The sequence below is a fragment of the Bos indicus x Bos taurus genome, chromosome 15, assembly GCF_003369695.1.
Source record: "Bos indicus x Bos taurus breed Angus x Brahman F1 hybrid chromosome 15, Bos_hybrid_MaternalHap_v2.0, whole genome shotgun sequence".
Taxonomy (NCBI): domain Eukaryota; kingdom Metazoa; phylum Chordata; class Mammalia; order Artiodactyla; family Bovidae; genus Bos; species Bos indicus x Bos taurus.
The window spans coordinates 21,954,438-21,972,434 of NC_040090.1; the positions used below are offsets into that span (position 1 = coordinate 21,954,438).

The window sequence follows — 17,997 nt, forward strand, 5'->3', positions numbered from 1 at the left end:
CTGTTCCATTAATAGCACCCTGTGTCTAGTAATTGTCACAACTATAATTAATAAAGATGCTTGAGGAATTATTTAATTTGTTTACTATTAATTATTGTTAATTATTTAATCTGTCCCCTAGACTGTAAGATCCATTAGAACAGAGATTTTGTAGTCTTCTCTATTCCCACATTTAACCCAGGTCTAAATAATATAGAGGAGGTATTATAAAACAGTGTAACTATAAGTATTATAAAATTATTTTAAAAATTATATATATTATAGAATTACATTATATATAATTATAAAAACTGGGGATGATGCACTTCTTGGTGAAGCATTGTACTTTGCTTCCTTTTGATGAAATGGAAATTTCAGGACATTGGGAGAGCCTAGTCAAAACGCTTCCCTCTTCTCTTATGCTCTAAAAATGCTTAGTTCTACACCTTTGTTGCTAGTATTTTTCCTTCTCTCTAAATGTGTAATTCTACAACTGTCCAGATGGTCTGGGTCCTGTAAAATGGCATTGCTTTCTTGGTTAAAAGTAGGTAATTCAGAAAGATATATAGCCTGCAGCCTACAATCAAGCCCCATACAGGGACAGCTGTATGTGTGTATTCATTCTGTTTCCTTATATTCATACTACTTTTTCCGTGAAAGAAATTGCAAGCGAGGGAAGCATTCACTTATAATTTTCTTTTGTTTTGGATACTAAGTGAGGTATTGCTCTATCATTTTTAAAGAGAAATATCAAAAGAAAGCAATCATGAATTTTGGTTTTTTATTTGTTTTTAATTGAAGGATAATTGCTTTACAGTATTGCATTGGTTTCTACCAAACGGCAACATGAATCAGCCACAGGCGTACCCATGTCTCCTCCCACATGAATTTTAAATAAAGGACTTAATGAAACAGGAGGTTTGCAGACCTGGGTTCTCCTGCCTTGTTATAGATACACCCATTTATTTGGGAAGGAACACACAGACTTAGTAATATTTTGCTTAAAGACAATAGATGTAGCCATAGTCTATTGAGATCTACTCTCCACTGGAAGAAATAATGTTTCTATGCTGCTATTAGAAAGGGCAAGCCCCATGTAAGGAATCTCCCCATGAGTCTCCCTCTCTGCTCATTAAGTATTTGTTAGGCTTCCCTAGTGGCTCAGCCAGTAAAGAATCTGCCTTCAATGCATGATACCCAGGTTCGATCCCTGGGTCACGGAGATCCCCTGAAGAAGGAAATGGCAACCCATTCCAGTATTCTTGCTTGGTGAGCTATGGTCCATGGGGTCAGAAAAGACTGGACATGACCACATGACTTTCACTTTCACTTCACTTTTATGCGAGTTATCCCATGTTGGGTCCTAATGATCACTGTTTATTTTTCTAAGGGTTCACAAACCATTTTATAATCTGTCCTAGAAACTTTATAATTATAGTATCTTCTTTAAAATTAAGTATATTTGCCATGAGTCCCTTTACCATTTACTCTTACTTCTCAAACTTTATGAAATATAAAAATTTAGGTTTCTTTCTGGAGAAGCATGCCTAATGCTGATGGTTATTAATCAGCCCTGGAGTTTCTCTAGATTAAAATATACAAAGGCAGCCCTGTTGTGTTAGAAAGATGCCATTCAGAAGAAGTCCTCAGGGCTTCCTTGGGGCTGTGCTCTCTGACTTTGCTTTGGTTCCAAGGTACCTTAGATATGGCCCTCTGCAGCTGCTGCTGCGAAGTCGCTTCAGTCGTGTCCGACTCTGTGCGACCCCAGAGACGGCAGCCCACCAGGCTTCCCCGTCCCTGGGATTCTCCAGGCAAGAACACTGGAGTGGGTTGCCATTTCCTTCTCCAATGCATGAAAGTGAAAAGTGAAAGGGAAGTCGCTCAGTCGTTCCCGACTCTTAGTGACCCCATGTACTGCAGCCTACCAGACTCCTCTGTCCATGGATTTTCCAGGCAAGAGTACTGGAGTGGGGTGCCATTGCCTTCTCCGATATGGCCCCCAGTGTCCTCTAATGACTTCCAGACATTGAACTTGAACTAGCTACTCTCATTGCTTGACAATAACAAAAATTGCTGGCAGTTGCTTGGTGGCCTAATGGCTAGGATTCTGGGCTTTCACTGTCATGGACCCAGTGGCGTGGCCAAAACAAAACAAAACAAAGCAAAACATAAAAGTGCTAACTAATTACTGATTTATATTTCTGCTATTTATCTATAGAGAATATTAAGAATTTTGTCAAAGCTTGATTTTAAAAACTTTTTTTAGTGGCAGTTGGAGAACTCCCATTATAATTGGATCACTGTCATCTTTTATTAAATATGTGAATGCACAATTGTGTGATATGAACATTCACAAAGCAGTCTAATCTGCTCATAGACTCTTTAGTATGTCAGAAAACTCCCTTTTGAAGTCTTTAAAACATAGACTGTCTTTTATAGTCGTGAATATATGATCATCACTCCTAGGTGTTGTTGGGCTAAACTTTGTTCAGTATTTATATGATTTTTTTAACCAAGTCCTTGATTTTTCTCCCTTCTCCTTGAGTTTATCTTTTTAGCTTCTAGTTTTTATATCTTATTTCTGGGTCTTTGAGCTCTAACACCAAAATCTGTATCTAACTCTAATGATTTGTCCAAGATCCTAGAAGTTCTTTATAAAAAAAAGTTGTAACAGTATAATTGTCAATGAAAACAAGTAGTCTGATTGTTAGTACATGCTGTAAAACGTGATAGCTCAGTCGGTAAAGAATCTGCCTGCAATGCGGGAAACCTGCGTACGATCCTTGGGTTGTGAAGATCCCCTGGAGGAGGTCATGGCAACCCACTCCAGAATTCTTGCCTGGAGAATCCCCATGGAGAAAGGAGCCTGACGGTCTGCAGTTCATGGGGTCTCAAAGAGTTGTACAGGACTGAGTGACTAAGGTCTCCGTGTAAAAAACTCAGCAGTGATTGGTTTTCTTCCTTCTTAGCATTTTGAGAAGAGAGGTGAAATAATAGACAAAATATGTAAAGTGCTTATTATAGAAGATTCTACTTTTGTGAAACAACATAGAGAAATGTAAAAAAGGGAATCTTCCATTATAATTACTGTAACTATGAAGACTTTTCAGTTTATCACCTTTAGAATGTAAATTTTTATGACACACATATATTTTACATCCTAAGTAAAATACTTAAATGTAAATAATGTATTGGCCTTGCATTTGAGCCAAGTAGACTAAAACCATTTTATCCACATTTTCTGACTCCTAGGTCTCTCTGAATTAGGGTATGTATGTGCCAGGTATTGACTGGAAAAAAAAGAAAAAAAGGTCCAGCCACATTAAAAAAAATTATATTAGTTGTTACTTTATAATGTAATAGTAGAAGTTTGAGTCAGTTTACAATTAGCTTACTTTTGAATGTTACTTACATATATTTGATTTTGTTCCTAAGTTTTATTATGTTTTTATTACATCTGTTCTTACTGGGTCAACAGTTAATTGGTGCCTCAGTTAACACCATTTGGATTAAGCTTTTCTGAATAGTAATAGAAATTACAATTAATAATGTCTAAAAAGTATCAGTTATTACAGCAAGCAATTGTATAATGACATTTCTAAAGGTCTTTACTTCTCATTTTTGTTGATTTTATTTATTAAGTTCCATGCATTGTACTTCCACAAACTAATCCTAAGACAGTGCTTTAAATTTTTGTGCAGAGCTTTAAAGTTTACAAAAGCAGGTCATATATATTCAATTATTATGTATTGGTATAGACCATAACCACATGAAAATAGATTAGATATATTAGATATGATTAATTCTTAACATTTCTTTAATCTTAATTGTACACATATCAGTTCAATTAAGTTATTTTAGATTATTACTACATACCAAATATTTTAGGTGCTCAAGAAATTGAGTCCACAAAATACTTGTATTTTCAAAGACACATACACTATTATTTCTGTTGAGGGGAAAAACAAGACTCAAACAATAGAGTCCCAGCTTACTTCTACTTGTATAAATCAAGTTATTTAAATGAATGAATTGTGTATGCTGACCTGTTCTACCAATGTGCTACTGGGGATGTATGAAAAAAAGATGTGCATGGTGGTGGAAGTAGAAAGAGGCATAAAGCGTATTGGAAAACTACCAAATGTCCCCTGCAAATGGGCCCTATTCAGAATCAGTAAGCGTATGATGAGTGAAGTGGTTTTGAATATCGCCTTTAGATTCCATGCTGTTACAAGGCCAGCCCTGAACATGGCAACTCTTATTTCCACACACAGTACCTCTTCACTCTCAATTTAACCCCAAAATCTGATGAACCCATTACTCCATACTTGATTTCATGGAACAAGGAGTAGATATAGTTACAAATGATCAATCACAAGCCGTGAACCAAAGCAGCAAGGCATTAACAATTCACACCATTTCGGTCCACTTGCTCAAGCAGAAGATGTGCCAGCATATTTAATGCACAGCTACTTCGTTCAGTTTAAGAAAAGACATGACTCAGGCTGCATTTTCAAAACAGAGGAGACTTCCTAAGACTTCATACTTCCAAGCCCCAATGTCACCATTCACCCACATATCAGCAATTAAATAACCAGGTGTTCCATAAAGGTCACAATGTCTGAATTAAATTTTACGCAGGTAAAACCAATACAACCTATGAAATTCTCTGCCCCCCCAATACATCCCTGTTCTGTTTGATCCTATCATACAAATCAATGTCTCTTACAGCAAGCAGTATTGTAACACTGTAGACCCCACAGGCAATATGCCGTCAGTTTAATAGGATCACTGAAAAACTAAAGCAGCTGTGAAAGATTGCTCTAAGTATAGCAATCGTGTGCTTGTCATTTTGTTCAGTGGAGGAAAAATCCAAATTTGGGTAGGCATTGGTATTTAAGAAAACAACTGCTAAATCTTTTCTCATGAGTACCTTGGGGACAATAAAATTTGACATATAGCATGTAAACAAAAGTACACAGCAGCTGTTGGTTTGGTTTTGTTTGAATAAAAATATACTGATATAAATCATTCAAAGTATGCCCTCCATCATTCAATCTTCCCAGCAGACCATGCTTTTGAGTGGCGTCTTCTGGTTGTTCTTGGACCAGGAGTTTTCCAGCTGTTACATAAAGCTGGATAAGGAGCAGTAAAACCCATACATACCTTGGCACTAGCTCAGACTCCCTCCAGGCCTGCTTCCTGGACGGGAAGCTGTCAGTTCTGAGTATCTTTTAAGAACTCACCTTGTATCATACAAAAAAGACTTTTTAGATCAACTTTATTAACAAACATTTTCAATTGAATTAATGGGAAATTTCCAAATGATGTCCTGCTAACAATAGTGAGTATTTTTGAGAACTGAGATCTGAAATTTCCTGCCAAGTAGCATATAATAGTTTTTCTGTGGGTAAGTATGCTTTGGGCACTGTCTTTTTTTTTTTTTCACAGTCTCATGTATTCTGACTGCAATGGGAAACTTACGATTCTGGGTATTTAATTGGCATGAATTTTAATTTTTAATTGGAAGCAAGCTACTAAAGCACTTATTTCCAATGCTTTTTGAAAATATATTGATTGAAAAAAATCCTCTTTTTAGCTTTCTACAGGAGATTCAAATGGAATACGCAAAGTGTCTCTTTAAATGTCAGGTGTTGCTTTTGGAGAGAGACATATATTCCCTAGGTATAAAAATTGACAGGACATTCCAGTCTGTATCTTCATAGTGAGTTCTATTAGGTTTATCTTTAGAGGAATTTTTGGCTCCTTGTCAAAAATTCTTGTACTGTGTCCATCATGAATCCAAATAAGCTCAAGCTTCTTATCTGGGATATATAGGTCCTCTTGAAGATTGAACAGTTTCGTTTCTCATGAATAGCTTATGAACTCATTGTGTTTGGAGTTCTTAGAAGGAATTACCCTTATTATTTAAAATAGCTATTTTGACCTTAATCTAATATTTTATTGCTCTGTTATTTAAGTTTTATTGTGTGCCTTTTCCCATAGTAGCATGATTAAGGATTTTCCAGGACTTTTAAAATATCCAGCTCTGGTCTTCTCCTGGCTGTGTGTGTGTGTGTGTGTGTGTGTGTGTGTGTGTGATGTGTACTCAGTCATGTCCGATCTGTGACCTCATGGACTATAGCCTGCCAGTCTCCTCTGTCCATGGAATTTTCCAAGCAAGAATACTGAAGTGGGTTGCCATTTCCTACTTCAGGGGATCTTCCCGACCCAAGGATTGAACCTGTGTCTCTTGCATCTCTTACATAAGCAGGTGGCTTCTTTACCATTGTGCCTCCTGGCTAGTTAATGCTTCATTGCCAAAATTGTATTGTTTTTATTCTATGTTTATTTTCTTCTTTAGTGTTCAAGATCATTTTATAAGAGAGTTTAAAATAAAAGTATTGTACATACATTAATTATGCTTTAAAATTCTGGTATATTTGTATTTATCAAATTTTCATTAAATTTTAATTTGGTCACAGAAAGTTACAGATTCTCAATGATTATGTATAGTTGTACTCATGGTCCTAAAAGTTACCTAAAAGACTGCCCACAGTATATCCAAACATGCTATTCATTTATCCAGTAGATAGTTACTGGGTGCTGCTTTTATCAAATTGAAAAACACCATGCCTTCAAACTCCAAAGTTTTTGTGATTTACTGGAGGATGAAGGTAGCGAGTGGAGAATATGAGGACCAATGCAAATCAATAAGGGAAAAATAAAATATAAACAATGATCTGGGAAAGGTAGCGGATAGAACAATTTAACAACTTGGGAAATTTTGCCAGAGGAAATGATAATTCCTATGAGCCTTGGAAAACAAGGATATATTAACAAGTGGGAAAAATGGGGGGAAGAAATGCAAGGGAAATAGAACAGCATGTTGATAGTTATGAAATTAATAGAGCTACTACTTTTAATCATATGATCCATTTACTCATAATACTTAGTACTTGCTGTGAGCAGTGAAGTTACTCCTTTTGACCACATGATCTATTTACCCAACATCTTCAACTCCACACCTATTGAAATTGGATTAATTTCAATTTTCCTATAGTCCTGACTTGAGAATAAATAAAATGGATAAAAATCATCCATATAACTTCACCTTTACAGTGATGGAAATGATCCCAACTGAATGATCACATTTGACTGATTATACTTATTGATAGATTTAAGGAATGATTAATTTCCAAATCATGTATCTAATAAAAATGTTGAGGACTTGTTTAACAGAATTATTGAAATTACAGGAAAGCAAGATTCTGTAAAGGAGCAAAGAGGTTGAACACTTGTAATAAAGGCCTCAAATGTAAGAAGAAATGCTATGTTATTCATTTCTTGCTATGCACACAAATATATATTAAAGAAATACAGGATAATATGAGCCAGCTACCTTCTTGAATGAGGTCATATTTCTGAGTAGAATTTGAAAGAGAAACTCATGGTTTACATACAAAATAATATCCCAGAGTTCATTCCTGGGAAAGACATATTTTTTCATTGAGTATCTATAATGGGCTCTGCTAGCTCATAGCAACATGTAGGATTATGCTCTTTCCAATGTTGAAAAGTGTCTATTGTCCTTTCTAAATCAGTGCCCTTATTTCCTGCACATCTATATGCAATAGTCCTCTTTAATAGAATGAAGTTTTGCTTCAGAAACAGAGAAGGAAGAACTGAACATAAAAGAGCCATTGGTTAAGAACAGATATGAGTTTTTGGTATAGACTATTATGAATATCCACTAAAATACATAATAAATAATTCTCATTAAAATCTATGGTTGGGGTTGAAAAGTCAACTTTCTCTTTTTTTAAAAATTAATTATTCTATTATATTTCAAAACTATCATCTTAGGCCAAGTCTTCTTTTTTAGGGAGAGTTCTTTTATTTGAACTGATTAATAAGTTTTATTTTTCCAATATATTAGGCTTATTTATACTTCCTTTCTAAGTGCTTAGACATATCATTTTCTTATGTTTTCTGTACCTTCCTAGTTAGTGGAAACATTGTTTGTTCTTGGAGTGTGCTTTGTCTTCCTTTTCAAGAAGATCATCAAAGTTACTAGTTTGCAGCTTCCAAAAAGAAAGAGCCTTCTAATCCTCAGTTCAGAGGCTAACCTTTATTAGCGCTCTTGTGGTTATAATGAGGACCCTGCTTCCAGCAGGGAGATTCTGGAATACTGAACAGATTATTCAACAAGTTCAGAGCAGATTCTGAAGTCCCTTATAAAACCTGCTTGTGAATACTGCTTTCTTTGCTTTGCTATTTCTGGTTTCCATAGTATTCCTAATTACATAAATCATGTGGAGCATGGGAGCTCTTTTCCATCCTATATCAACTCTGACACTGCTTACATTTTGATATAATTTGTATTTTTTCATAAACTGTATTTTTTTTCTTAAATTCTTATGGAAGGTACAAACCCTGAAAAAAAATGTATAAAGTTTTGTGTTAGAAAATATATTAAATTCTTCTTTGGAATCCTTTGGGCTGACATAAAGAATTTGAAAGTTACTTTGTGAAAAAGCATGGATGAATAAAGCTATAAAGACTAGAGAATTTGATAAAGTGTTCTTAGATTTACATCGAAGATTAAATCTTGGATGTAAATCGTTCAAGTTTCTTATTTGCTTTTTGGATTACTTAAAATTGTTTTTCAATTTAACAGCTATTTATGTAATGCCTTTCCATGTACAAAAACTGTACTAGGTTGAATGGGTGCGTCAATTAAAAGTTTACAAATTAAAATTCAACACATAGTAATATATGAATTTGTAGCTAACTGAAAGCTTTGATGATTCTTAAACTGGGTTTCTTTAGGAAAAATTATAAGCCAAATTGAAGAGTTGCAATTCTAAAAATAAGTTTACTTCTCTTTTTATTTCTTTAGTAATACATATGACCTAATATATTTCTTTTAAAGTTTGAGATAACTGTTGTGATCAAACTTATGGAGAAGAGCAATTGCTTCAGGAGGATAATAGTTTTGATATGTGAATTTCAGGAATTAGTTTCTCAGGCTGGTGAGTGAATTTCATGCACACATCTAAAGATTCTAAATAATCATTGGATCATGATTTCTTTTTAACTTTATTTATCGTAATCTTAGAAAATCTTAAACTCTATTTACAACATTTCCTTTAGTGATGAATATGTTAGAAATAATTTAAATTGCACTTTGGTAGAGAGCTGCAGAACTTAGTGCCATAAAAAGCATAACTTTTTTACTAAGAGCAAAAATCAGCAGAATACCAGTAGCAAAGGCCATTTGCATAACTCAGCCACTCTGCAGCTCAGCTGAACCTAATTGTAATTCAATTTCCAGATTGCTATGCTAGGCCTCTCTGCATAAAATATGCAACATATAACATAACCAATGGCACGGACCTATTTTCTTTGCTGGTGATCTATCCAATTTCTTTTCCAGTAGAAGTATGTATTAGAAGAAGGTCGCCAAGCCATATAGTTATTTTGTATGTTTATGTAATGTCACATGTATACACTTAAAGACAAAGTTAAAAAAATGATATCCTTTCATCTTTCTGGATTCTCAAGTGTGCCTAAGATTTTTAAAGTTTCTTTATTTCTGGCATTTCAGTGGGAAATTAAATCTTGAAAAATGTTAGCTAGCTGCCATGTTATTTGCCTATTTTACACTAGAAAGATTTTATAAGCTAATTGGGTGAAAAAATGTATAAACATGTCTGTCAAGTCCATATGGATGTTGTAATACAGGCCCACAAGTAAATATCTTCTATCTGTTTACAAACCGTGTACTGGAATAGCATCCCTAAATCTTTGACCAGCTTATGTCCCAGAAGCTTAAAAACAAAAGGTATGTATGATAAAATGCTTGCTTAAGATTCTCCCTCTTATTTTTAAACAGCCTCACCACTTTGTTTTATGGGTTATTTAAGCGATGGCAGTGAAAGGACTTGAATAGGATGGTTTATCAAGGTGTGGATTATATTTTATGAATAATTCCCAGATGTGATGTTTTAGTTATATAGACTCCTCTCTGGGAAGCTATATACCGAAACAACATGGATCGTACAATTTTATCAGGACAATGCAAGTAGATTTCAGCAAGGTTGGTTCCAACTCATCTGTGATAAATGAGAAGATAAGGCAATCAGTGCACACCATGACACTGTGCAGCTAGTTAGGCACACTTCAGAACTATTCAGGTGTGCTCACAAAGCTTATGAGTCTTGCATGGGGGGCTGTCTCAATATGAATACATCCTTCATGGTGGCCACTAGTAATGCAGGAATTGCCTCTCTAAGACTTAACCCAGGTCAGGTATAAATAATAGATGTTAAGAGTTAGCTCTGGCATTGGGGCTGTGTTCCAGGCAGTGTATTTCGTTTGGGTCAAAAGAATTTATTTTCCCTTATTTTCTCGTATAGTTCCTCTGCTTGAAAAATGCCTGCAAAATTCCATCACACCTTTACGGGGACCAGTTTGGGTCTCTAAGGGAGAAGGTTTCAGCCCCTCAGGAGCTAAGATGTACATCCAAGGAGTTCTTTTGGCCTTGTACCAACGATTAAAATCTGCAAAAAAATATTCTAAACAGGTGAGTCATCCCTCTTGAAAAACTGCTTTATTGTATGATTTAAAATGTACTTGGTTGTATAGAGGCAATGATTGGCATCATGTCATAAAAGAACTGTGACATGTATTTCATGAGCGTAGTGCCCATTAGGGAGCCAAAATGCTTCTTCTGTAATCTCAAAGACAACAATAACGGGGCTAATTGTATCTATCTTTTGGTGTGGGATGTCATATGTGTCATCTTTCCTTGCTGCATACTGCGCAAAACGAAAGCAACTCCTTATGTGGAAATTCTATAGACAGTTACTTTAAATAAGAAAGTGAATAGCTCCTATAGCATTTGAAGTTTTAAATGACCCCCCTTCTGTTTTTTCCAGTATGAAATCATACTTAATGTTGTAGAAGATGGGCTAAAACATAACCAGTCATATTCTGGGAGATGAAATTGGAAATTAACTTCATGTTGAGTAACTTACTTCATTTGTACTTATTTCACTTGTATATTTCCAGACCTGAAAGTATAGAAATAATGTATTTGAAGTAGTTTAAACTAGAGATTTTCGTTTAATTTCTAAATATCTATTTCATAATTGTGAAACAGAAAGAGAAAGATATAGATTGAGAGAGAGAGTGTGTGTGGATGTGTGTGTGTGTGTGTGTGTGTGTATGTGTGATGGGAGAAGGGGTATGTGTATGAAAACTTTGAAATTTTTGAAACTACTTAGAAAGACTTTGATTTATCTTAAAGTAGAATTCTATTGTAGAGCTGAATGATTTGTGCTGTTTATAAAATAAAACTCAATTTGACATAATTTTTGAATCTTCTTTGCACTTGGTCTTAAAAAATTAGGCATGCATTTTACCACATTAAATAATGGATAGGGTTTACACTTCTAACTGGGAGTTTCCAGTTTAGAACTGGGCACATTATCTCAGACCACAGGCTGCTAAAAAATGAATATTTTGAAGGCATCATGCTATTATTCTCTGTATGCAGGGGGAGGGGAGGTGGGAATGGTAGTCGGTCTTAGTGTTCACACAGCACCTCCTGCTGTCTGGTTAGGGGAAGAACAGCTTGTATTGACTGGAAGAAATTCTTGAACTAAGGTATCCAGAACTAGCAAGAGACATCTTCCCGTGAGAAACTTGCGTTCTCAAAACGTGATTGGTTTCCTAGTTAATTAATGTCAGTGTATCCAGAAAGGGTATTAATAATTATCATAGATAAAGCTGTTTACAATAAGAATATAAAAAATAAAAATACAAACTTATTTTTAACATTCTTTATTAAGCTAATATCATATATAAAAACTGATATAAAGTATATTTTTTAAAACTAAATTATTTTAACAAATATTATTTCATTTTTAAGATACAATAATATACAATAACCACCAATTCAATTACAATCATGTATTTGTTATTAAACAGCTTGATCCTACTGACAGTTTAAAATTATTTAATGTTAAGAAAGCATGAGACAATTCTCCAGTGCCATAAAAGCACCATTTAAATCAAATCAAAAGAAACTTGAACATTTTCTAAGTTTTATTAAAAGTGAGGATTTTAGAGATAAGAAAAAGCTCAGAAAGTAGTTGTGGCATATTTATTTTTTCTTCCATTGTTCTAAACATTTAAAATTTAAATAGATATGAACAGTTGTACTGGATTGAAGAGGTCTTAGTATTGTGAGAAAATAATGCTTTAAGAATTACTGTTTGATTTTGAAAATTTCTTTGTGATTCAAGATTGGTGAAAAATACATTTTATTAAAATAAATATTAAATGTAAATGTGAAAAAATTAACATTTTTAGCACCTCTAAATGTCTGATCACTTGAAATTGTTTATATCATCAACATTATGACTTTCAACATTATGCCAAATTTAGGAATATTTTAAAAATCTAGGCTCTTTGCCATTTCCAACTAAACCTTTTTACTTTGCTCAGTTGTAAAAACGTAAAGTTTTTCACTCAAATTTTAATGCTTTCACTCAAGTTTTGATATGATACTTGGTTAAGTTTTATTGTATATATACAATTTATGACTTAATTTAGAATTATCTGTAATGCTCATAAAAGTCACTATAGTGGTATCATTATCATGTCATCAGTGGTTATGTTTTAAGCCTGGCAATAGCTTTATTTTTAAGATTTCTTAGCAAATATCCCTCTTAGCATTAGTGAACTTTATCTGAACTGCATTTACTTCATTTGACATTAGAGATAGACCTTTTTATTTAGTTTTATATAAGATTGTGTTTGGTAAAATGGAGATGGATGCTTAATTCCTATTTCCTTAACAAACCTAAGCTTATAAATTATAGAATTATATGACCTCTTGATATCATTTCCATTTATTCCTCTTCTGAGATCATATATAAAAACAACGACATTGTTGTGCCAGGATTCCGTCAAAAGATTGTAGATGTTAAATAGATGTTTTGGAATTCCCCAAGGAAATTTATTTTAAATAAGTTGTGATAATACAGATAGCTTTAAAAGAAAAGTCAGAGCTACTGGTTTTATGTTTACGAACTTATTCACTTTTCAGTTTTTAACTTTAACTTGGGTATTACAAGCATGCAACTGAATTAAGCTCACTACATTAGTATGGTCTTAAAAATATACTGATTTGAGTACATAAACTGAGATATTATAGTTAGGGCAGCATAAAGTCACTTAGTCTTACATTTATCACATTTATTTCCTTAAAAGTGGAAACACTTTAGAAATTGCTCAGAGCTAAGCAGAATCTATTTAATTGGTAATCTTTGAAGTAGCCTAAACGCTTTCCTATGAAATGCAGTTAACACTTTCAGCGACAGGGCCCGTTCCATCTCATTAGCATTCTTGTTATGTAGTGGTGCTGTTGGTGGGGGTGTTGAAGTAGGAATGCCATTGTGTGGAGTTCCAGTGTTTGGGGACAAACACTGCTGTGGAAGGAACGTGTGAAAAGGCCACAGTCCTGTCAGTGAATGAGGAAGGCTGTGCTTTCTGTGTGCTTCAAGCAGGGAAGCTGTCACTCATAGGCCTAACACAGCTAAACAGAGGCCAAAACACAAGCCTGCACTACCTTTTAAAATGATATTAGTGATTTTTAAACATGATCTTCTTTATTTATGATCCTCCATAGAGCTTTTAGTCGCTGTCAGTAAACAAAATATATGTCAGTCTGTTCAGCAGCAGTCGAGGTCTATAAAAGTCCATGGAACTGAGCCAGGAGGCTATATAAATAATGATTTGGATTGGTTGATCTTAAGTATGAATGTGATTTTTGAGAAATGTATATTTCTGGAAATGTCTTCCCACTTTTGATACTCCTTTGATTTTTTCCCCCCAAGCAATAAAATTCCTGGAGACTTTTACATCATGGATGGATAGCACACTTCTTTTAAAATACAGTTTTTAGAGGAGCTCATAAACATAGTTTTAATCATTTAAAGTGACTCACAGTGTAGTTTAACAGGTGTTACAAGTTGCATAGTCATTTCTGAAATTGAGAGAGACACAAAGGAAATGAGTACCTAACTATAATACCTTAACAACCAACATCTTAATTGTGAAGAAAATCATAGTCCCTGTGGTAGTTAAGACATGAAATTTGAAGGAATGTTTAGTACTACTTATTTTCAGCACTTTGGAAAGAAATGATCAACTTTGAAATTGAGTTATAGCTTGTTTGATAGCTTCATAAAAATAGATAAACAGAAAAAAAATCCTCAAGTGTTTCTTAAAATTTGAGATATGTGTAACTTTGGCAGCATATTGAAAAAAATGGCAATTTTTATTATTTATATCTGAAATTGCAAGAAAATGTTTTATTTCTATAATTTTAATTTGAAAATATATAGTTGGGCCATTTTTAATAGATCATTGCTTAATGAAGTTTGTTGAAAACTGTAATTTTCTGCCTGAGTGATTTTTTTTGTGTGTGTGTACATGGTCCTTTTTGTTTATTAATTTAAGCTAAGTACTTTTTTGAATGCTGTTATATTCTAATGTTCCATATTTGATGTGTTAGGTTTAAAAATCTCAGACACTAAATTTCTACTTCAAAAATTAGGTTTTATTTTTTAAACTGGAGCTGTACTGTAACTTTATTTTGTGGACATATAATTAGATGAGGAAATGACCATCCAACATCAGCATATATTGGTTTTGTAGTTTAAAACTGAAATGTATTTTATTGTTACATTACACTAACTTCTACCAGAGCACTTACATTTGTTAAAAAAAATTCCCAGGTTAATGTTGGTTCACTTTACCCACGCATTTCAGTAAGTTTGATACTTAGATATAAAAGCAATAATAATAAGACTGCAATTCTATTCAGAAAAGATTCAGTTCAAAACATGCTTGAATTGCATTAGTGCTGATTTTGTTTATTGCAAAAAGTATCTTTAAGGAATCTTTTAATTTCCCGTAAAAGAAGTGTTGAGAGTTTGTCTTTTCAGATCTGTGTTGTAGGTTAATTAAAGTCATTTATTGGTCCTAACATTATTGAAGGAAAAACTATTCCTATTTCATTTTCTATATATACTTTTTTCTTAGTATACCAGCTACTTTTTTTCCCTAGTTTTATTGAGAGATAATTGACATCTAACATTGTATAAGTTTCAGGTATACAAGGTGATGATTTTATACACTTATATATATAGTGAAACGATCACCACAGTCGGATTAGTTAACACCTCTCCCACTTCACATAATTAACATATTTGTGTGTGTGTGGTGAGAACATTCAATATCTACTCTCTTAGCAACTTTTCAATATATAGTACAATATTGTTAACCATAGTACATTAGATCTCCATTTATCTATATATTAAAAACTGAGCTCTTTTCTTGATTTACATTGCCTAGAGCAATACCCCAGATATTTCAGTTTTGAACTTCTTGATGTCCTTTGAAACCGTGGAACAAAGTCTATAATATATGAACAAATTTACTATTAAAAACATTAAAATAACGTCATAAATGTTTCAAAATGAGAACTGCTGCTGAGGGTTCTGATAGGTAACTTTTAGACTACTAGCTTGTCTGCAGATGTGAGTGTTGATTTTTCCCCCCTGAAACCAAGCTGCATTCTAGTTACTTGAAGTATTTTAAGAACCTTAAACGTGTGTCTTTTTCTAAGTGTCATGCTTTGAGCAGGCCTAACATCAGTTAAATGAAGTGAAAATTGCATTCTTGTCTTGATAGAGATGAAAATGGATTTCTGGTCATGAAATAGATGTAGTTGTCACTTTTTAAAAAAGGTGTCAGCAGTTTGCTTCAGCAAGTAAGGTGCCAATTCAGTATGGCAGTAAACTTGTGATCTGAGCAATCAATAAAATGCTTCAATAACTTCTGCTTCATTACACTTATAATAAGCGGCTATAGATCCATGGCACATAAAATGTTGATAAAGAAAGTATGTGGGGACCGACGGTGACAATGTTCTTGGAAGTACAGTAGGTGCAATATTGCCATCTAGAGTTTGTGCGCAGGTAATTATTGCAGAGAGGGTGGGGACTGACAATAGCATAAATCAAGAAAGGATAGTGAATCCTTTTTTTTCATCCTTTATCCGTGACACATTTATTTTCATGAAACATTTCATTTGATTCCCCCGAAACTGTTCAGTTCAGGAAAATTTTTTTCAAATCTATATTTTTCTCTAATTGTCTTAGAATTATACTACCAAATGTCAAATACATATCTGTGGCTCAAAATTGAACTTTTTTTTTTTTACTGTGAAAACTCTATATTAAATAATTTTCTTTGGAAAAAATTAAAGATTTTTCCTTTTTATAAGATAATTCAATTATGTGAAAGCAACTTTATTGACATCTCAGTTGAGTACCTTTCAATTAAAAATATTATCTTTATTAACAGTAAACACTCCTTAAAAAATTGAGACCCAACTTAGTTAAAATTGGAATTTAACATAACTATATTAAAAAACTGTATAAGAAAATAAACTTACCTGCTTGAACATTTTAATTAACTGTAAGTTTCATTTGGGGATTGTTTAAAATATGTCTTCATCTTTAAATAAGCACTTTAAAAAGTATTAGTTATCACTTTATTTTTCTTATTAATTAAAAAATTATTTAATTTAATAATATTTTTTGAATGAGCTAATTTGAAAAATACATTTTTCACCTAAGCATTACTGAGATTTTCTCCCTCTAAACTGGTTACTGAGAATGCCTGCTTCATAACAGAAACATTTTTTGAGTCTGCATTTAAGTGCTTATGATGCTTAGTATAAACTTAATATAGTATTAAAAGGCTTCCCTGATAGCTCAATTGGTAAAGAATCTGCCTGCAGTGCAGGAGACCCCAGTTCAGTTCCTGGGTTGGGAAGATCCTCTGGAGAAGGGAAAGGCTACCCACTCCAGTATTCTGGCCTGGGTTGCAAAGAGTCAGACACGACTGAGCGACTTTCACTTTCATTTTCAATATAGTATTGATGACTTAATAAGGGAAGTTAATCTGGAAAAATTATTCTCCCATTTATCTATTTTTTAATTTGTATAGATAACTTGTATAAGCTTATTGACCTCGACCATCAGATTTCCATGAGGAAAGTAATTTGACATTAATATATTATTACTGCATTTTTTAGATATTATACTATTTAGATATTTTCTGTTCTCATGTATCTATGTATGGTTGACTTCTAGAATTGTAAAAAATAAAAGTGATTGTAACATTAATTTATTTCCCTTTTATGATGAAAGTTTTATCCTCAAACATCCTAATATTTTATTTTCTCTACTTATATTTAAGTTAAAACCAACTCCTTATGATGAACTCTATTTTGAGATTTTACTCATACTGAATAGAAAATATTGCATCTTAAAACCTCCAAATAATAGCATTGTTCTGGTAAATTAAGTGAGAGGAAACCTGCCAAATTTTCTTTAAATTACTCAACCACCTACAGGTATTACTGCCTATGACTCTTTTGAAATGAGAATAAATTTTACAGAGTTACAGCAGCAAAGTGGAAGAGTGTGTTTGATAGATTCCCTGAACAGTTTCAACACCCACAGGTATTATTTGTAAGAAAACAATCATGCCGAGTCTTCAGCTGGTTAGAGAGGGCACAGCATTCTATCTTCACCTGACATCCTATCTGTTCCGTTAGCATCCTGGGCCGCCTGCCTGCCACCCCCTCCTCCTGGAACAATAATGCTCACTGAGAGGTTTGTGTGAATGGACAAGAATATGAATTCTTTTTCCTTGAAGAACTAAGGCATATTCTTAGGGGAGAGGAAAACCAACTATCTTAAGGATTGACTAGTATTTCCTATTTTCTATTAAAACCCATCAATGTTGTGAGTGATTGATAGTTTAAGTCTTTGATTATTAAGTCTGACTACTGATTGATAAAAAGGAGACTCTTAAGTGTAAGCATGTTGGAAATAGTTGCTTTGCTTTATTTTATTAAGAGACATG

The 17,997-nt window shown here is 33.6% G+C and overlaps 1 protein-coding gene across 4 annotated transcripts in view; it reads left to right on the forward strand.

The window, feature by feature from the left end:
* DCDC1 (doublecortin domain containing 1) overlaps positions 1-17,997 on the forward strand; it is a 471,483-nt gene that overhangs the window by 99,377 nt on the left and 354,109 nt on the right. For 3 of the 4 annotated variants that reach the window (XM_027562739.1, XM_027562740.1, XM_027562741.1), the window contains one exon: positions 10,401-10,567. In XM_027562739.1, coding sequence (XP_027418540.1) covers positions 10,401-10,567 — 167 coding nt within the window. Of the gene's footprint in view, positions 1-10,400; positions 10,568-10,922; positions 11,198-17,997 lie in introns of those variants that run through there. The other variant, XM_027562742.1, reaches the window with a different exon arrangement.